Below are 22,414 nucleotides of genomic sequence, written 5' to 3'. Positions count from 1 at the left end.
GGGGTTAACTTATTTATTTGAAGGATGGCAGTAATACGTGTTCAGGCGTCCTCAGAGACCTTACCGCTCAATACCACCACTCAAAGGAGCCTGGAGCTCGGGCTGGTTCGGCCTCTTCTCCCAGACAAGCAGCGACAGGAGAAGAGGAGGTAGAGGACGGAAACTTAGGCTGTGCGAAGCACGTTTAGGTAGGGACAGCAGGAGCAATTCTTCCCAGAAACGCCGACTGGGCGTTGGCATGGGCGGCCCAGGGCGGTGTTGGGATCACCGTCGCTGGAGGTGTGTGAGGGAGGTGGCAGTGCGCGGTCCCAGGGTGCTGTTCAGTCGTGGGTTGGGTCGCGGCGCTCTCAGGCCGCTCTCAGCCGGGGGTGCAGAGGAGCGGTGTTTGTTGATGGTGATGTGTGCCAGCCCGCCGGGCCCGGAGCGGCGGCTCCCGCTGCCCTGCCCTGCCCGGGCCGGGCCGGCGCTGCCCGCGGCCCCGAGTGCGCCTGCGCGGCGCGTGGCGGTTGGTTCGAGCGCGGCGCTGCCGCCATGGCGGGCCCGGGGCACGGCCTCGGCCGCTCCGCGCAGGGGCTGCAGCGGCGCTGCCCGCGGGGGCCGGCGGGGGTGAGACAGGGCCGGGGCCAGGGCGGGCGGCCTGCGGGGAGCAGGACGAGACACAGAAAAGCTATTTCTTCATCGCCGCGTCCCTGAAGTGTTCGGAGGAGATGGAGGGTGGGGGGCCTGTCCGCTCCCTCGGCGTTCATTGTGTGCGCCGTGCTGTTGCGTACCGGGGCCCTGCGAGACACAAGCGGGGTTTAAACTGACTTGAGGAGGTTACTTCTTGCTGTTCCTGTCCCTGACCCCGCGCTCCGATTGCCTTAGAGCTGAAGTGCTGAAGAGACATCCTTGTCTGAGCAGGCAATTTCAGTCCTAGATTCTGTGCGGTACCAAGACACAGTTTAGCATGTAGTTTTTGCCTCAGACCTGGTGCCTGCCAGTTGAGTGAGAAAATTCGTGAATCCTCTTAGGAGTACACTAAGCTTGTATGAAATACATGTAATAGGATAACTCATTTTTCTAATCTTTTTTTGCCACAGTAATTGACAGCCGTACTTAGAATGCATTAGGTGTGTTTGTGATTTTTCTTTTGTTGTTGTTTTTTTGGTGAAGTTTAGTGATTAGCTCTGTAGTCAGAGAGCAGGAAATTGTTCTGTATCTAGCCATCAGGAATCAAACCCATGGTTCATTAGAGACTGCTGCAATGACCAGACGGTTAATTATGATGGCTATCATTCCCTTGCTAAGGTATGGCAATGGTATTTTACACCAGAGAAGGTCAGGTTCTTAACACTCAGATGAATGAAGGAAGTGTATTGTGGTTCCTCTCATTCTATTACTTGCGCTGACAAGTCAAAACTCATCTGCCTAAAAATATAGCAGAAAAAAACCCACACTGGTGTTTTAAAAGCCTTTGATACTTAGTAGAAGGAGTACTTGCTGGGCAGGCACCTTTATTTTGCCTGAATTCTGTTTGTTGTTCAGTGAAACAAATTTTTGCAGTTGTTTTTGTGCATCTGTATTCCCTGGGTCAAACGCTTCCAGTGTGTCTGGGGGATAACAAGCCTTAAGTATTCATGCTGTAGGGGATGTCATATGGTGGAAAAATACCCGTGAACAACCAAAGATCGGGTGAGATTCAAAGTGGGTTTGAGTTAGGCACGTAATTGGATTGGGATACTGAGTTAGTCCTGGGAGTCATTAAATGAGTACAAAACCCAGCCTTTTTTTTCTGAAGTAAAGTACATTGCCATTTTAGGATCAGGAACCATCCCAAATGTGATGTGAAGATTTTGAGGTTTTAAGCAGCTAAAATCAGGCTGTACCTGCCCTTGGTTACTGCAGAAGGATTTGCAACTTGAATAGCATTTGATAGTGTTCTAGATTCTATGGGGAATTTTTCTTGGGGAATATTCTGCTTTGAATTGTGGAACTGTACTTTAAAGGAAAGTTATTTTAATAACTTATTTTACAAAGACTGAGACTTTAATGCTTGCAAGGAAGAAAATGTTACATGGGTTTGTGTGCTTTGTTATTTCATTAAAAAGTGGTCATTTAAGGCCAGGAAAATACAGTGGTTTAACATTTGAGCGTAGCAGAGAGATGCAGTAAAACAAGTAAGAGCATGAGAGCTGCCTTGAGTCTGATATTTTGTAATGTGCATTTAATTTATTTTGTTTGTAGCCTAAAATTTCTGTAATTCACTTTTTTGGTATGTACTTATAAATTAGTAAGAAAAAGTAGAGCAGGAAACTTTGGCATAAAAAGCCTGGATATGAAGGTAGATGGCACTGTTTCCATGATTATCTAATTCTACTTTCATGTCTTTATTTTATGTTACTGTCTTCATGGTGCTTTATAGTTTCTCAAACACTCCAACATATAACACTACAAATATTTTGTTATTAGACTGTAAAGAATATATTTGCTTCTTTATGTTAATATGAGGACCATTTACATTTATGTATTTAAAAAAAACTACACCTTCCTTTTCAAAGTCAGTAGTTTGTAGTAAGGATTCTGTCACAAGGTGTGACAGTTTAACTGTTAAACCAATAAGTTGTAACATACTTTTTCCATGAAAATTCTGACTAGAGTGGTTTTGTGCTTTCTTGTAGGATTGCCTTTCAGGAGCTTTGCATACCAAATGTAAAAGCAGAAGCTCCCTACTTTACAAAGGTAATACAAAGCAATAGTGCTTTATATTTTATATTTTAATATATTTTCTAGGGACTATACATACTAAAGATGTATTGTTCCTAAATTTATTTAGTTTTGTACTTTCTCATTTTAAATAGCTAGGTAATCTTGATCAGGGGGGTTTTGATGACTGGAGTGTTAACAAGCAAGGAGTGCAAAGGATGTTTTGGAGCAATGGTTCACAGCCTGTTTCTTTAAGTCCTGCTTGAGTTAGTTGGTAGCAGTCCACTTCATGATGCCTATATTTAGCTTTAATTTAAAGATGCGTAAATGTTTAATATTTAGAATGCATTTGATCTCTTTCAGAAACTGGTGCATGGGGACAGCAGGCTAAATCTATGTCAGACTTGAGTTACAGAAAAATTTCTATAGCCAGACAAACTAAATTTTCAGAAAGACAAATCTGATGTGAAAGCTAAGTAATTCTTACTGTGGCTTAAACTGTTATAATTAAGTTCATAATTCATCAGGCTGTATCAGTGGTGGTTTTGGTTCTTAAACCTACACAACTAGTACTTTTAATAAATCCTTGTTGATTTCTTACTGTCAGCTTCTCAAATACAAAATAAAATTGCGGCAATTTTTTATATTTCAGGTGGCACTGATAGCTCATTAAAAATATAACTATTTCTTTATCAAATTGTTCTTTCAAATCAGAATTTTCTGAAACTGGAAGAGAGAACAGAATCAGATCTAGTGATTTCCGAAAAAGTTTGAAACACTGGGATTGGTAGGAGGTGTTTTTATTTCTCCTTTATTATATATTTTCTCTCATAATTCAGATAAACAGCAAATAAATAATGTTATTTGGAGTGTGCAAAAGTTGTTTTAAGTTTCTTGTTTTCTTGTTAAATTAAGAATTGTTTGTGGCAAATTTATGACATAATGAAGGTACTGATTTTGATGAGGAAGAGTTTTTCATTTTCTAATCTGCATATGTTGGAATTGCTAAGGGGATACAGGAATGACATAAACTAAACTAGGTGATAAAAGATTAACTAGGAGGAAAGTGAATAGCCCAGAATGATAAACAGTTTTATGTTTATTTAGAGATAATTCAATTCCAGAAGCCAAGAAATCTCTTTTAAGGGCTATTTTCCATCAAACTGGAAAAATACAATTTTTTAGTTGTTGAATTCTCCAGGAATTTGGTGGTTTGTGGTTAGAGAAGAGTGTTGGTTTTGTTTGTTACTTACATGTGCTTACAGCATGAAAAGCCTAGTTACTGTAATAACTTTTAAGTCAGCATCACGTAATTGCTGTGGTTAAGATTTGTGAGTAATAATGCCTTTATCCAAATTATTTAACTCTACTATTTGTTATCAGTAAAATATCAAAGTCTTACATTAAGCAGTGCTTGCCCTTTTTATACAGACTTCTTTCAGTGCTTTGTTATGTGTCATGTTGGAAAGGAACTAAGTAATTTAAAGTTACTGCTCTTTTGTACTTCTAGTATTGATGATGAGCAAGATTCTTTTTGTGATTCAAGTGGTCTAGAAGTAGAAGAAAATAACGTTATTTGCTCTGAAACTGATGCAATTCAAAATACAGCTCTATACATGGGAACAGGTAATAAATACTTGATTTTATACATTCTTACTCTCTGCGAAGTATAACATGTAACTTTAAAAACTTCCTAGTAATTGTATTTCTATTCGGTTGAGAAGTACACTAGTCACCTAAAATGTATTTTAATGTGGTGTTTTAACTTTTCATATCAGTATGAATATTTCCTTTAGAATTAGGACATTCAGACATACTTGAAGCAATACTAATGTTATTTTCTTATGTGGTGTCCAGTAGTTTCTTAAGTCTTGTTCAGTTTACTTAGGTGTCACCCTAAGGTCTAATCAGCAGCAAATCACTTGCCTGAAGCCCTTGCAAAAATAATAGGAGATTTTGGTGACATGGTTCAGTCTGTGCATAAATTCCCTACAGATATCTCTGGGATTTCTATATTGCAGTGGAGGGCATAGTTTTACTTATAAAACTTGATTCTTGATCAGTTTGAATAAATCAGAGAACAAGAACTTTGTTCAAATCTCTGTAATTCTTTAGATTACTTTCACATTTTGCTGCATCTCTATACTTGTAACTCTGAATTCCTAGAAAACGTTTTTTGAGATAAAACAATCCTGTCAATATTTAGCTAGGACTGATTGGTTTTAATGTAAAGTGCATTTTTTCCCATGTCCACAGGCCTCACTTTACCATCTCATTTGACTACAAATACTGAAGAAAATAGGGACCAAATTATCAACCATGGTTTGTTAAAGAAAATTTTGCGTGGGACTGGTGCTCATGCATGCAATAGGCAAGGTTTAATACCACCCTACATCAGTCAAATTTATGATGAATTATTTGTCATACATCAGAAGCTCCAGGTAGGAACTGGAATCACCTTAAAATTTTTGTTCAATAATGCTATGAAAATTTGCACTTTTGAGAAAGAAATCTGAAACTACTTACATAGTAAAACATACATTATTTTTTACTATTACTTTATACTAATCACAGCTACTTATATACTAAATCTTTGTCTTCATCTGCCTTTTCTCCTAGATTAATTCAGTGATTCAGTAATGATGCTTGGACTTGAATTTTGGGTAGACTAGGTAGATGGGCAGATTCAGTTTGAGGGAGTTGGAACACAAGTCTTTCTATGTCCAAGACTGTCTTGTGACACACTGTGGGTGTAGAGGGAAACACCCACAACCATTGCTTGTCTTTAGAACATCTGAAACTTCTTCTGACTAGGCATTCCAAAGTGCTTGCCTTCGTGGCCTCCTCCAAAATCCCACCAGTTCACCTCCAGTAGGTTTAGGCTACTAACAGAAGAACCTCCTATATGGTTTTATTCTGTAATAGTTCCTAACCTTCTGCTGGATTCCCTGCCACAACTGTATTTTGCAACATATGAGATAAAAATAATTTTGTATCTCATTTTTCATCACCACTTTTTCAGGGATGCTTCTCATTAGTTGAAGAAACAGTATTGTTAATCTAGTGTTTAACACAGTCACATCAGACTCTGTTCTGTCTTGCAGTTAATACCATTATCCAAATAATTCCAAAGTTTCATTTCCTAGAGCAACAATGTAGAGTTGGATTTTATATTTTTGGAGGCTGAACCATTCCAATGCACATGGAAGTCTTTTGGGTTAATGAGGGAGGAAACTGAACAGTGTAACTATAATTTCACAAAGAGCTAAGCATGGGACAAAATTATAAATTCAGCATAATTTGGGAAAATTTCACATGGGTTTTTAAGGTAGTTTAACTTTTTTTTTATTGATACAGAGACAAAGTTCAGCACAGCAGGAGTATGCTCTGCAACTGCAGAAACGAGAGCGTTGTCTAACAGAACAAGAAGCATTGCTTTTTACACATGAAGCAGCTTTGGCTAAAATAAGGGGTGTTGAGGAAGAAGTTCACACAAAAATTGCAGCTATAAAAGAGGTGAAATAATGTATTTAATGGTAGATATTGCTCTATATGCCTTTTAACTCAATTGTGATTATCTTAAGCCATTCCATGCTTGCTGGAAGTCCTGCTTATTTCTTTGAAGTCCTTGAAATCTCCAAAGGAAAGATATAAATAAAAAGTACTGAACAATATTGCTAGAGTTTTTGTATGACTTCTGTTTCAGAATAGTGCATTTACTTGTCTGATGTGTAGTACATTTTACAGTTACAAGTTAGAAAAAGGAGGTAGTTATTTTGTAAAGTAGTGAAAAGTATGTGACCAATGTTAGAGAAAAAATGTGTTTTGTGTGTGTTTAAGTTAAATGAGTATCTTTGCATAAGCTGTAGTTGCATTGGATTTCCTTGGGAGTGCTTTAAGACACACGGAGATCTTATAACACCTATTGCATAGAGTACTAGCAAGCAAAGACTCAAAAAGTTTGGAGGAAGACAAACCTAACTTTGGGGGTGTGGGAAGAAAGAGTAGTGAAGAGTGAATTTGTGGAAGGGGAGAAATGAAAGGTGGAATATTTTTAGTGAAATAAAACCGTGCAATTTTACCAAATCTGAAGTACTTAAATCTAAGGTCGTGAGAAGATTAATTAAAGACAAATTTCAGGGGTAAGAGGTGAACAGCAGTGGATATGCAGGTAGTATTTAATAATTCATATGCTTGTGTTGTAAATTAAAGCCTCAGTCTCAACAAGACATAGGATTAGTTTCTCAATCTGCCTGATTCAGAGTAAGCAAAGCCAGAAACATGAATTGAAACCTCAAACCACAGTCACAACTTTTTGTAAATATTTGGAAAAGTGAGCTGTAAGTAAAAGCTTTGTCATTGATTTTAGTTCACAAAGTGTCCCACATCTGAATTGTTTGAGAAATATACATGTATACAGTTGGTCTGGGTAGAATAGGCAGCTATATGGGCAGGAGCTATAGGCTGTGCATGTTGCTCTCAGTTTCTCCGTAGTATGGGCAGGAGCTATAGGCTGTGCATGTTGCTCTCAGTTTCTCCGTAGATCCTTCTTAATAGGCAGTGTGGATCTTGTTTTTCTCACTGCTGACTGGACGTGCAAATTTGGACATGAAGAACTTGATATTTGAAAGTTTGTCTGACTATTAACACTTAACTGAAACTTTTTATTTCTGCAATAGTCTCCTTAAAACATGTTCTTAAATTTGATATTTCTACAGCAACATGAGGCAGAGGTTAAGCAGCTGACAGAAGCCTTGAGAGAATTAACTAAAGAAAATAGGAGGCTGAAGTCATCATTTGACAGCTTGAAGGAAGTGAATGACTCTTTAAGAAAGCAGGTAAACTTTGTTTCCTGACATGAATAATTCTACAACTTACAGTCAACAATTTCAAATATTTGAGCAGCTTGAGTTTGCAAAATTGCCGACCATTTGTTTCTCTAAGAAAAAGAATTGTATGAATGACTGAAAGTATTTTTCTCACCTGTTTCTAGTACTTGAAATTTAGCCTTTCTGACCTTTCATAGTATAAAAAAAGAAGTAGGACTTATTCCTGACTCACTAGCAGCAGCTAATTGTTAGGAAAGGAAAATCCATTGAGAATGGATGGAGAGAAAGTATTTTGTGACATAATGGAATCCAGCCTGTGCAGATTGCTATGCCAGATTACTATGCTGATTCTATTAAATAAAAAGTAGAATGTTTATTTTTAACTTCATGTTTGATCAGTATTTTCAGTTATTTTTGAAAATTTTAATGAAAGTGGTATTTTCCTGATTTGTAAACTAGAATGGTGTGTTTCATAGTAATGAATAGAGTAAGAATTTGTCTCACTTAGCTGTTAAGTCTGATCTGAAATGGTGATACACAAATTATGTAAATTATTTGAGCATTGTTTATTCATTGAACTAATCAATGTTCTGATAATCCAAATACAATAAAAATCTAATGCAGATCCTTATTCTTTCCCTTAAGAAGGGCAGACCTAACTCCTAGGATGTTGATGGTTCTGATACAACTCACCTCTCTTGTTATTTCCTCTCACTATAAAGTCTTTGCATTTCTGTGCAAACTGAGGGCTTCTGTGATGATTATGCTGTTTATTGTTGTATGGCTAGAGCTTTTTTGTATTTAAATGGAGGTTGCAGTTTGCCTGATCTTTTCTCACCAAGCAGACTCTTTTTTTAGTGTGGTCAGTAACCACCTTCCCCATTAACAAGACTGTTATGCCATTCTTGAATTTGTGCTCTTTTTATGTTGCTTCTTCATGAAAAGTGATCAAATGTGAAGTGCCTGTATACTTAGAGTGTTATTGTAGTGGTTATTCTACCCCTGCACTCTGAAAGGTTTGGCTGCAGGTCAATGAGATAGTGCTGCTGTCCTATTTATCCTGGAAGAGGTTGCCCACAGAGGCAGTAAGAGTCTCACACTTTGGAACTGTTCAAAAACTGTCTGGATATAGCAGCCAGTTCTTCATGGCCCAGCTTGAGTTGGAGGGTTGGAGCAAATGCCTTCCAGAGGTGCTCTCAAATCCCAACCAGTCTATGATCCTGTAATTTGTTGAGGGAGGTGGATGATGATTTTGTTTCTATCACTTTTCATGCTAATTAGAAAAAAATTAAATAATTTAGCTGCTCAACAACATAAAGTTACTTCAGTGTAGTAGCTAAGATGTGAGTTTTGAATTTACAGATAGTTTAATATTTTCTGCTTCTTTCAGTTAAGTGATGTAACTGAGTTGAACAAGAAGTTGGAAGGTCAAGCACGAAACGTACAAGCTCGTTTAGCAAATCTACAAGTAAGGTTTGTTCTTACATGTACCTGCTTTTATAGGTAACCAGTGAAATATAATTCATTGTTATATTTTGTTGTAGAGGAAGCATGAATTTTCAATGGTACGGAAATCTAATGATTTATGTCAAGTGATGAAAGAAAGCAAACCCGTGAAACAGGAAAAAGTGATGGCAACATCAAAAACTGCTATGGTAAGAATTATGCAGTAGTCTTGAATCTTTTCATTCAAAAGACATTAGGCAGTGTAACATTCTCTGTGCATCTGCTATAAATTGTAAAATGTAGCTTCTAATTTTATTGCATGAGTTACACTAAGAAGAGAACATATTATACTGGGGAAAACGCACACTTGCCAAAGAATTAGATTTGTTGCTAAAATATGTCTTGGATTTTATATTGTTTATGTGCATGTATATGTGTATATTTTAATTTATATGGCAAGTTTTCCTCCTCATATCATGTTATATTTCATCTGCCAATTAGAATTGTAACCTGTATCCACTGTCACAGGGCTTTTTTGTGGTGCCAGAACAAATCTTAGACTCATTCTGGTTACTGCTACAGTACAGCACTATCCTTATGAATAACACCAGGTAAAAAGTAGTCTTTTGGAAGTATCCAATAAGGAACCATAGTCTTCTAAACCAAAAGTGATATGCTACTATTATTTTTTTGAGAAATAATCTTTAGGGAAGGACAGAGATTAAATGTGATGTTCATTCACTTTCTAAGCTGTTTCATTCAGTTCCAAAACAATCAGCTTTTTTTCTTAAAAAATCTTATATCACTTAATGAAATTCTTTCTTTCTCCGTGTAGTTCCATTTACTCTGCCAACATCTCCCAGCTGGTTGTGCTTTTTTTTTTTCCAGCTAGAGGTAAACTGTGATATGAGAAAGATATTCACACCACCCTATCTAATTGATCTACAATGAATGCCTTAAAACTGTGCTGTCTATATATAGCCAACAAATTCTCTTTATATATGTTTTAGCATATTTTGGTTGCACATGAAATACAAATAGGATCAGTAGTTACAGTCCTGAGTGTAAAGGAAAAGAGTTATCTGAAGGTAGATAGAAGAAAACTTTTGAGGTCTTTAGGGGATTGTTCATGCAGCCTGTCTTCAGGTATCTCTGGATTTCTTTTGTAAAGTATTACATTGCAGTGTAGTAGAGCCAAGATGAGAGTTTTATGAAGTCTGTTCTTTTTTTAAACAATACTACCACTTAAATTTATTAACAGTGGATTGCATGAAACGAAACAAAGGAAGTCTAGCGCATTGAAATAATCCTCCTCATGTGAAAGACATTAAAGACTTGCTTTCTACTGTAATTCATTTGTCCAGAATTATAAAGTTTAGGGATTCTGTATGTGATTTTTTTTTTCCAAGATGTTTTACTACCATTTGACAAAGTACAAAATAAGTTATGGATATGTGTTTTTCACACCCAGAAACCATCACAATAGGTTTGTTTTGTACTGGGGAGTGAGGTGTGAGAGAAAGAAATGCTGCAGGGTTCCTTCTGGGTCTTTACAAGAAAGGCCTGTCAACAAATGGCTTAATTAAATGGCTATTTTAATAAGGTAGAGTGAGAGGAGGAATACAGAGAGTGAGTAAATCTTGTGTCCCCTTAGATGCTGGGAATGTTGTGTTTGTGCAGCATCAAATGGAGCCCTGGTGGACTTTTCCCAGGGCATGCTGAGCAGAGTCTGTCCATTGAGAGAAGCCCCTCCTTTTTGGCCATGCAACATATATAATTTTCTTGCAAGGAAACAACTCTGTTCATGAAGGTCATTCATGGGAGAAGAGCTTGTTGCCCTTTCAGACAAGGCCAAGGCCAGGCAGGATCAGCAGTAGCAAGAGGGAGCTGCCTGAGTTTATCCTGCAGCCTGGCACAGGATAAACTGCACTGGGTTGATCTGTGCAGCACAGCACAGACTGCACCAAGTTAACTGTGGTGTGGATCTCTGACTCCTTGAGGTACAGTTGTCTCCCAGTCAGGACTGCCACCTTCCAACCTTTGATCTGCGTACAGGTTACTTTTCCCAGAGATACTGTAAGTAACAGTTACATTAATATATACAGGCTTCTCATACCCTAGGTACAAGGTCCAGCAGAGCACACATGGCCTGTTCAAGATCACTGTCTCCTTGAATATATTTCACACTACAGTAACTCTCAGATTTTATCAGGCATAAAATTCTCATCCTTTCTACTATGCATAATATTTCATAGCTAATGTACTCTCATGTATTTCAGTTTATTAATGTTTTAGCTTAGAAAAAGCATTAAATTGAAAGCTGAAATATCTGATGTTGTGAATATATTACAGCTACCATTGAATTCACAAGTCTATGAGCTCTTAACTTATCTTATGGATTGGATCTCTGACCAGCATCTTAGCAAAATGAAAACACAAGAGGAGAGAGAGGACAGTCATAAACCTATGGCTACCCAGAGTTCAAAAACCACCTGTACTCAGGAAAAGTGTATGAAGGTAAAGGAGTTTGGATTGTTTGCTTGTGTTAGTATGTTTTCAGATTTCAGTGTGGTTTAAATGATTCTGAGACTATGACAGGTAAGCATGTAATTGAAACAAAATAATTGTTAGTAAGTCAATATTCATTCCAGCAGTGAGATATAATAGAAAATTTGTCATTTGTAAAGCATACAGATAATTTTTAATAAAAAATGTTGTGCCTTGCCTAAACCTAAGAGTTTCATTATTTTATTTCAAGTGACTTCTGTAAGGTGATAGCTTGTCATGTGTTTTATGTGGGATACATTGTTTCAAGATCACCAGGTCAAATTTAAAATGCTTTAATGCCTATTTAGATACTAAAATTTCAATTTACCACCAATAAAAGGTGATGCTGTGCTGTATTTCAACATCTCTACTGTTTTTTCTTGTGATACCAGGGTTTAGAAATTGGTGAGGTGTTCAGAAAATTCACTTTCTTGTATTCATTCATTATATAAAAGCCACTGTGACTGGATTTACTGAGATTGAGCTCACATGTATCTCCACTCCCACATGCAAACCTGTGTAAAATTTAGAACCTGTGTATGCCTATAATTCTGTTAGCTGTACTGGATCTGCCCAGAGAATATTTGCATATGTAATCTGATAAACTCCAAGAGAAAGTTAGGAGGTTTGTTTGTTTGTTTTTCACTTACACTTAGCTTATAGTTCATATACTGCATGTAATTCTGTTTTTGTATATTTTCGCAGCTTTTGCCTATAGCTACTGAGCAACTCCAGTGGATGCCATATGTGAATCCTAAACTGCACGTGCCTGTGCTTAAATTTATTTACTGGTCTATAAGACAGTTAGACACATCTGATATACAGGTAAGACAAGTAGTCCTCATGCAGTATGTTTTTAAGAAAAAAATCACAGAAGGTATTAATGGATTTTGCATATTAAATACATATGAAAAATTGATGTTTTCAGGTAGCATATAGAGAAGAAACTTCTGTCTTTGTAAAACAAATTCATAGTGTTCACCACAGACAGGTGGCAAATGAAAAACAAATTATTTTTCAAGTTAAATTTAAATTTTGCGCTGTGTATCTAAATGTAGTTTTCCTTCATGTGTGATCTCTCTTGTGATGTCTAAGCACATCTGAAACTATATTTTTGCATATGTATTAACAAAACTTGCACTGGAGAAGGCAGTTATTGTGTATTTTATGAGTGAGATTTGCTGAAAGTGATGGAAGTGAGTGACAAAGCAGTGAAGAAATTTTGATTTTTCTATCGTCTGCTGGGTGTCTAACCAGAAGTCATTACTTGCTTTTTTTGACTAGACTGCCATAAGAAAATATTTAGCAATATTATAAAGAAAAAGACAGTAGTCATACTCTAAAGACCCAGCATAGTGCTGTCAATGTTCATTTGATAAATCAAATGCTAGAAACTTTGTAAATACCCTGAGTTTAAATTCAATACAATAGTAAGATGTTGGGTTCAGTTCTACTAAGTAACTATATTTTAAACAAGCATATGGTAAAGTTTGATTCTGTGGAAATATTTCTGTAGAGTTTATGATGAATTTCTAGTAGATGTTACCTGTACAGTGTTCTTAAGCTTCATATTTAGACCTTGATTCTGTAAATGCTTTTAAAGGATATAACTTCAGGCAAGCTTACAAAATTGAGTTGACTGAAACAGCTTTTTCTGGAACCAGAGGCAACTTAAGTAACACCAGAGTATTCAGGACACTCACTAATTAGTGTCTTGCTGAAGTGTGTGTTGATAAGGCACAATATTAATATTGTTCAACTACTTCTGGAACATAAAGCAGTATCTCCTATACTGATTATATTCCTATGCATGGTCAAAGCATTTACAGTTTAATATTTAATTGCATGGAGATCATATGTACATCAAGTTTTAATGTTTGCACTAACTATATGCACTGTTTGAAGCAGCATGCAACAATGAGATCAACCATGAGGAGACTTGGTGAAGATATTTTCAAAGGCATAGTGTGTAAGGGAAACCCACACAGTTCTGAACAGTCTACAGAAAGTAAATCAAAGTCAACAGCTTTCTTTAAGAGTTTCTGTATGCCTCTGAGGTTTCTGTCTACTTTGATTGTTCTTAAAACAGTGAAACAAGGTCAGTTAAGATTTTTTAACATTACTTTATCTATTTCAGTCATGTGCCTGGACAAAAAGCATTTTAATGATACTGTAGGGTCTATTATGCTTTATTAGTGAAAAGTGATTTTACTTGAGTATTGTGAAGCAAAATATACAAGTATGAGTCTTGCTATTTTTATGTTAGAATTTATGTGTGTTTTTTAATGTGATGACTTGTCAGGCAAGTCAGCATTTCTGAAGAGAGGGGGGAAGATAAAGGTTTCAAAGTAGACACTGTGAGATTACACGAATCAGATTGTGTCTGAACAGTGTGAGAAAAGATGTGGAAAATACAGCTTAAAGAATAAAATAACTCTTCTCTCAGATGATTTGTTAACTGCTATCTTCAGTTATGAAATCTTACCTTTCTTCAAGAGAAATAGGGAACAAGGTGTTGCAGATCCTTTTTTTCTGGAAGTCAGGCAGAAAAGTAATTCCATACCATTAAGAGCAGGTGTAAGATGCAGCATCTTAGCAGTACTGTGTGTCTGCATAACTGGGATTTTCTGCAAGAATAAATTTTACAAGGATAGCATTAGAATGAGGATCTCTATAACCCTTTTCCAACTCTTTGTGGTACTAACCACTTCTTTTTCCCTTTTCAAAGACATTTTAAAAGCACGGATCATTTTGATAGCAAGTAATTTTATAGTGGAGTTACAACTGAGCAATCTAACCTAACCTCAGAGATGGGCCTGCTTTTGACAGGAAGGTTGGATTAGATTCCAACCTAAATTATTCCATGTTTCTATTTTTGCTACCATTTTTTCTCAGAATAGTTTGTATTTTAAAATATATTTACAAGTAACACACTTCTTATGTCAATAACATGAAAAGATTGATACAGGTTAGAGAGATATTAATTTTCAAGGTACTCCTGAAATACCATGCTAAAATGTCAAAATCAGATGTCTACTTTGGCATCTGATTTTTTTTAGTCGCCTGCATGAAATATGTTAAATTTGGGGGCATTTCTAAGATAGCAAAGATCCACGTCACCAAATTGCTACAATCTGTGGCACCCTGGTTGACACAAAACAGGAATGCCAAAGATTTTAAATACATAGATAATTAATAGAGTATTTTCTCATGGAAGTTGTGCTTCTGGGTTAGATATTTAAACAGATTAGTACATTTTTGTGCTTAATGACCTGTGCAGCATTTATATTGTGAGTATTTATAGTAAACACAGGATTAAAATATGGTGGAAGACCATTCTGACATCATTCATGAACTAACACAGTGTTCCAGCTGTTGGAAGGAACTATTTCAGTCAACATATTTTGGTGAAGCATGATTAATCTCAAATTGAGACTCACATTTTAGGAATGTTTGATAGAAACAATGCAAGAGGAACTGAAATAGAAAAATTAGTCATTGCAGAGACTGATTTACCCTAAACAGATGAGAATGAATCAGTTTAGTTTCTCATGGTTGCTTTTTGCTGCTGCCTTCTGTAACACAGAAAATATGATCTGTTGTTAAACATATGTCAGATTTCACTGTGAATGAATTTTGATCACTCTGACCACATGGCACTAATGATCTGGTGATAAAGTAGCAGATTTGGTTTGACCATATGTCCTCATTCCTTCAGAACGTCAGTATCCAGCAGATGGCACCGTAGTTAAACTTATGCACTACGATAAATTGTTTCCTTCTCCTTAATTTTCTGTGCTCCAGATGATCAGTGCAATTCCAAGATACTGAGGAAGATTTGACAGCAGGAAGTTAAGAAAATAGATTGGTTCACTTAATCTACATCCTTTGTATAATTTCTCACAGTGGATGAGAATATAAAATGTTTATGCTAAAACTACAGCTTTTTATAGAAGGAATGGGACTAGTTGCTCTAATGAAAATAATTGCTCTCACTCAGACAAATCAGCCACTGACTCCCTAAATAGAGGTTTCCCAGATGTTGAAACCAACATTATTTCAAACTATGTGTTAAACATATGAATTGCAGATAGCATTTTTCTTCACTCACAATAAATTGATAAGGAATAAAAATAGGCAGAGGGTATCTTTAAATAAAAAGTGAATTTAATATTTTCAGCTATTTTAACTTTTAAGTGTGTATCTGCCATGGTAACTTGTCAGATAATTTCACATGGCTCAATGAAACAATGATTATAGAAGTTTTATTGCTTGTATTCTGATATTTTCAGTGGATTACCTGGCTCAAGCATTTGAGTCCCTTCGCGTAGACTTGAAGACAGATGAAGGGAAGGCCTTATTTTTGGAGTACCAATGTGTGCCTGTTGTATTAAGTCACCTAAAAGTATCCAGTGCAAGTCTGCTTTCCAGTGCTCTTGATGGATTACTTCAGATGACCATGGAATCTGGTAAATTTGGTTAATTACAAAATGAATAAATACCATTAGGAAAATACATGAGCAAAGCCTAAAAACAATGTAAAAGCAGTATAAAAATACAGTGTAAAAACAGTATAAATAGTCTAATGCACTATTAGGAATTCTTTGTATTGTGTACATTCAGTAAAGACATAAAATGTATTTCTGAATTGTCTGTCTTTTTCTGAGTCATTTGAATCATCTGAGTGTTTTCTTCTCCCTCTCAGCGTATAAATGTGTTGTATTTTATCCTGGTTGCTTTCTTATTTCTTGCTGTGAATTTTTTATAGCTATTTTTGTTTGGCTTTTCAGTTTATTCCACTGTATTACCTTGCTGATATTTTTCTTTGAAGTCAGGCTGTGCCAGGGAAGCCAAATCATGCCAGAAGGTAAAGATAAAAAATGGGTTCTATTTAAATTCTTTCCCCGGTTTGAATGAACAACTCATCCCCAATCATTTTTCAGTTTTTAGTGTTTGGAAATGGTATTTCTAGATGAGATGGTTATGTTTTGCTGAATTTTAGTCTGCTTTGGCCCTAAAACATTAGTAATCTTACCTGTCACAGCATTTTTCCAGGTAATACAGGTAAGGCTCAATTGATAACCACCTGGATGAGCATGAAGGTAGTGACACGTTTTCAATGCCATGCTGAATAAACCTTGTGAATGTTTTCTTTTTTCGTAAGATAAAATTGCTTTCTTTAAGAACAGAAATGTATATTGTTTTGAAAGTATTTTGTTATGCATTGTACTACTTAAATAGAAAGCATGTTTGCTTTGGGATGGTGTAACACTGAGTTACAAATTTACAAAAAAAAAAAAAAAGCAATTTTGTAGCGACCTGAGTTCAAAAATATTCAACTAAAGTTCTATTCTTCCTTGCAGTCTTTTTCTGACCGGTTAATTAAAGCAATCTTACACTATTCTTTCTAATAGTCATAACTGTGATTGGGAATAAATTAATTGAATGCACAAATGTAAGAATCCCTAGCAGGATGGAGAGTGTTTAGTATTTCTTTGGGTGATGTACATCTTCTGTTACCTAGCAGTAATCATTCTGATACACTAGGTTCCTACAGTTTGATAGTGTGGTGAAGATATATTGTGAGACTCAAATTTTGCTTTCTTACTTCTCAGAGAAGTTGTATCTATGTGAAATCAGAGAAGGAAGAGTACTATTTAATTAAATTGACATTTGATTGAAAATTATTTCTTGGCAACTGGATATAAAGCCTGTCATAGAGCCTTACTCTGGTAGAATAAATTGCCAATACACAAATTAGGCATGTTCTGCTCTTTTCCAATACATAGTGTTTTGCAAGAAATTTTTAACAATGAGAAATAGTGTTGCTGATGCGAAATTGTGTTTTCATTCCTTTGTAAGTTTCCAATTAAAAAGTCATTAAAAGACAAACTTTGGAAGGCAGCAGTGACTATTCAGAAGAGAACTCTCTGTCTTAGAGTAAAACAGGAATTCATGCTCAGTTTTAAAGCTGTATTCATGTGCAGCCCTAAATGTGAAGACATAGGTAGTGGCCATATACTAAAATACAGTGTCATATTACCCAAAAAGACAGCATCCAATCAAAAGGAGTCAAAGTCTAGACTTCTATTTTTTTATGTAATATATACCATCCTAGTAATTCTCTCAATTTGTTGCAATAATTTTCTTGCTCTATAGGAGTGTTGCAATACTCTTGCTCAAAAATAATACCTTTAGAGATGAAGTGATTAGAAATTAAATTGGAAAAAAGGCCAGTGGAGATTTTTCCAGTACATAATTTTCTATAATTTCATTTTTTAAGTTTTTTTTTTATGAGGTGTTTTTTACACATTCAAATCTCAGTTGTCCAGGCTGAAAAATGTGAATGAGTTATGAAATAACTATTATGTTGCAGTATTACTCCCCGTAACTGCATGTACCTTTTTCTTTATAATAAGAAATTAACTTTCTGTGCAGTCCAGGCTTATCTGAGGTCCTTGAGTTCTCTCCCCTGTAAGAAATGAGGCCTAATTTTCCCTCATATATTAAGGAAAAGTACTTAAGCTGCATATGAAGAATCTTAGAGTCATGGAATGTGCTGAGTTGGAAGGGACCCATCAGGATCATCAAGTCCAATGCCTGGTGCTGTGCAGAACACCCCAAGAGTCACACCCTGTGTCCAAGAGCATTGTGCAAATGCTTCTTGAATTCAGACAGTCTTGGTGCTGTGACCACTTCCCTGAGGATCCTGTTCCAGTGTTCAACCACCCTGTCCATGGATATCCAACCTAAACCTTCCGTGACTGAGCTTCATGCCTCTTCTCCAGGCTGAACAGACCAAGTGCTCTCAGCCACTCCTCAGGCGGCTTCCCCTTCAGACCCTTCATCATCCCAGTGGCCTTGCTTTGGACACCTTCTCATACCTTTATGTCTTTTTTATATTGTGGCACCCAAAACTGCCCCAGCACTGGAGGTGAGGCTGTCCCAGCTCATAGCAGAGCAGGACAATGCCCTCCCTTGCCCATCTGTCCATGCTGTGCCTGATGCCCCCCAGGACAGGGTTGGCCCTCCTGGCTGCCAGGGCACTGCTGACTTGTGTTCAATTTTCTGCTGACCAGGTCCCTTCCCTCAGTGCTGCTCTCCAGCCTCATTTCCCAGTCTGTCTGTACATCCACAGTTGCCCCATCTTAAGTTCAGAATCTGGCACTTCACAGTGTTTAACTTCATATGGCTGGTGATTGCCAGCTCTCCAACTTGTTGAGGTCTCTCTGAAGGTACCTAGTGGTCTAAGACAGATACTCCTCTTGATGGAAGCTAGAATGAGAGTCTGCAGTACTGCTTAAGCAGATTTGGGATTGGTTTGCATGTTCTGAAATTTTGGATCAATGTTGCTTTTGGCTTCATAGTATGTCTGGTACATGGGTTCAGAATCCAGGTTTCCATTGCAAGTTCACACAACATTGAGAGTGCTTCACTGACTGAAAACATGATGTCAAATGCAACAGCTGATGGATTAGTATCATCTTTTTTCTACCTATGTGCAAGACCTTAATGGCAAAATAAAATTAATAGTCTCACTGTTGTGGATCTTACTGGCAGATAGCCTTCATGCAGTCGATCTCTGTTCAGGAGTTTAGCATAAACAGTCTGTGAGAGTCCTGACACTAATGGGCAATGATAGAGAACTGAAAGGTGAGATTCCTCAGTATTTTTTTTCTCTGTCTACATCTCATCTCTACAAGGGTAGATAACACCAGTGTACCTGTCCTGCTAGGCCTCTTGCGGAATTCTTTGAAGAAATGTTTTAAGACTTCTGGTACCCCTAGAAAGCTATTTTGCATGCATTTCTTGAAACTTAGTTGCATCAAGTTTAGCTGCACTGTTATTTCCCAGACATCTGTGAGTTTCCATGCTATTGCATAATTCTGAAAAAAATATTCCCACTATTTTCTCCCAGTGTAGTGGGATGGCCATGGCTGAACACCAGGTGCCCACCACACTACTTTGACACTCCCCTCCTCAGCAGAACAGAGGAAAGAAAATAAGGTTGAAGACATAAATTGTGGGTCAAGGTAAAGGCAGTTTATTAAAGCAAAAACAAAGTCCACACATGGAATCAAAGGAAACCAAAAGATACCATCAGTAGGTAGTGTGTAGCCACTTCCTGGGAACTGGGGCTTCAGCATGCATAGAGTTTGCTCCAGAAGGTGTGTCATAAATAAGGAATACTCCCCTCACCTCTCACACTGTCTTCCCCCTTCTCTTTTCTCTTGGCTTGTATTTCTGAGCAAATACCATATGCTATGAGAGTCACTTTTGGTCAGCTGTTGTGCCTGTGTCCCCTCCCAGGATCCAGCCTGCTGGTGAGGGGGAATTTTAGAGAGACAGTGTTGACACTTGGCATGCACTGCCTAGCACTAACTGGTGTGGACTAGTGTGCTTCAAGCATCTTTCTGGCTACCAATACAAAGCACACCACTTTGAGGGCTGCTGTGAAGAAAATTAACTCTGTCTCAGCCAGACCCAGTACACCCAATCATTAACATATTTGGACTTGTAATAGTGTGTCTGATACACAGAATGTATAACATATAATATGTGTGGTTTGAATATGTATATATATGAGAATCTTGTTTGCCTCACCTCTTTTACAAAAATCTCAGGGTCTAAGGAGGAGGTAAAATGTTTTACTGGCCATTGTTATTGTCATATACAAACTCATCCATAGCTGGACCAAAGGCTGAGTTTTAAATGTCAGGCATGAAAAAAGTTGCTCCTCAGAGCAATTAGTTACTGCTCAGAGCAGGTTAGTATGCTCCTCAGAGGATAAGAGTGAGAGGAACTGCTAAAGATGTTATTCAGTAATTTCAGACAGTTTACTTTGTGTCAAAAGAACTTCAGTTTCAGTTTACATGGTGTTGGGTTTTTTTCCATATTCTAGTACTTTTGTGGATTCTGTTCACCACTTTCACTCTTAATAGATTTGAAGAACAAAATTTTGCAGCTGTGTGGGTTCTTACCTAACCACTTGCATTCTCTTAGCAAATTGCTTAGTTTAACCAATGCTAGAAACTTAATAAGTAACTGAAATGAAATTGTAGGTAATTCTTAGGATAAACTATATAGTTCTAAATAATTTATATTTCATGTTGTTTATATAATGGAGACTTTTTTTTTCAGATGAGCTCAGTGGCTTAAGTAGAAATCTAGTTGATTTAGTCATTTTTCTTCAGGGGAAGTAATAGGTTGCTTCTAAATCCCACAGTTGTGAGAGTTAACAGCTTGTTGTGGACCTGACAGTAGAAAATTGACTCCACAAGGATATTTTCTTTCTTTTCTCTTATTACATTCTTCTAATATTTTTGTTTCAAAGTGTACATAATGGTGTATAAATTGATATAGCTTTAAAAAAATTGTATTTTTGCTGTAGCTATCTCATTGGTTACTATCTTGTTCCATGGTCAGATAGAAGGACTGTCAGGTCATTTGTACCCTTTCCAATTTCTTTTTTGCTCTCCATACCCATTACCAGTATTTCAATCCATATTTGTTTTCTGGAGGATGCCCATCTTTCCCTTGCTGCTAAGATCGACTGACAAAAGCAGAGTCAAGGGAGTAAGTCCTGCAGTGTTATTTGAGACATGGTGCTCTTTTCCTGGAATCTGAGGCTTCAGATATGGAAGATGAGTGCCATAACATTCAACTTGATCCTTCTTTTGATCTTTGAACCTGATGAGTGATCTATGGAGGATGGCATCTTTCTTGCTTCTCATTGAGGAAAAGGGTAAGACATCTATTCCTGCTCATTTAATAGGGAAGAAAGATTTCAGTACCACAGCTTTTGAAGGTTTCCTTACTTTAGTTAAGGAAAAGCTACCAGGCCATGGTGTTTGGTTTTTAGTCCCATCTCTAAGCTATGACCCTTCTGAAGACAGATTTTAAACCAAAATCTTCTCTGATAGAATTGTCATAGAAAGTACGTTTAGTATCTTGTTAAATGCTGAATGGCTTGGTGATAAATTTCTACAAATGCAGAGTGCTCTGACTGCCTTTGAAATTTTGAGAGCAAAACATAACTGCTACATACTGATGTTTCCATTTAGTCAAAAGGCATATAATGTGTTTATTGCTTAACAAAGTTCTTACCATTTCCCATTAAAATTACCATTAAAATTAATGTTTGATAATTAAATTAATAGTTGCTTCTAATCATCCAGATTGTTATAGTATGAAACAGTGGCTTCCAGGGCATCTTCATACCCCAGTGTTCCCTCCCTAAGACTACAGATTTCTTTTCTCAGCAGATCTTGTTTCTAGGACAGCTAGGACAGTAGTTGCAGCACACTGTTCAAGAGAATTCCTGGATACCAGACTTGAAACAATTTCTGGAAACAATCTAGTAATAAGTAGCATGACCTCATCAAGAAAACTTGTTCTGTAGGTGTTGAAGAACATCACATCATTGGTATTAAATCACCTTGTAGTTGAATACTTGTCATATGCAATCTTGTTCAATAGTGTTCTTCCTTCTCACACAGCTCATTGTGGTTTTTTTAACTTGTGAATGATTTAAAAGGGTTTCAAGTGGTGTAGTGAGCTTATATTCACCTATCAAAAATACCATTGTTAACTGCAGACTGGTTCATGCCTGACTTGAAATCTGTTGGCAGAGAGCTCCCTGCCTCAGTTTCACATTTTGCACTTTTATACAAAGACATCATACGTCTTAAATTCCTCCTGCGGTGATATGTTACTGCTGTCAGGTAAATTAGTAGATTCCCTTTTCTCAACCTTAAGTTCATTCAATGAAATCAAAACTTACCTGCTCACTGGACATTACAGAACAGCGGCATTTGCTTCAAATAAAACTTAAATGTACTTTGTCTTCAAGCTTATTTCTGTTTTGCAGAGACTATATTTTTATATTTGTGTGTACTTACAAATGAAAA

General features: G+C 36.9%; 1 protein-coding gene across 1 annotated transcript in view; it reads left to right on the top strand.

Annotated features, from left to right (window-relative positions):
• The first annotated feature begins 529 nt into the window (after positions 1–529).
• CCDC138 (coiled-coil domain containing 138) overlaps positions 530–22,414 on the top strand; it is a 32,610-nt gene continuing 10,725 nt past the window's right edge. The window contains 13 exon segments of the mRNA XM_033513177.1: positions 530–606; positions 2,658–2,718; positions 3,397–3,469; positions 4,193–4,308; positions 4,939–5,123; positions 6,040–6,198; positions 7,401–7,520; positions 8,902–8,979; positions 9,056–9,166; positions 11,310–11,474; positions 12,210–12,329; positions 13,413–13,602; positions 15,797–15,973. Of these exon segments, the coding sequence (XP_033369068.1) occupies positions 532–606; positions 2,658–2,718; positions 3,397–3,469; positions 4,193–4,308; positions 4,939–5,123; positions 6,040–6,198; positions 7,401–7,520; positions 8,902–8,979; positions 9,056–9,166; positions 11,310–11,474; positions 12,210–12,329; positions 13,413–13,602; positions 15,797–15,973 (1,630 nt within the window). The 5' untranslated portion in view covers positions 530–531.

This window comes from Parus major, chromosome 1 (genome assembly GCF_001522545.3).
Source record: "Parus major isolate Abel chromosome 1, Parus_major1.1, whole genome shotgun sequence".
In the NCBI taxonomy this organism is placed as follows: Eukaryota; Metazoa; Chordata; class Aves; order Passeriformes; family Paridae; genus Parus; species Parus major.
Note: the sequence above shows the minus strand (reverse complement) of the source record. Positions and strands in the feature narration are given on the sequence as shown.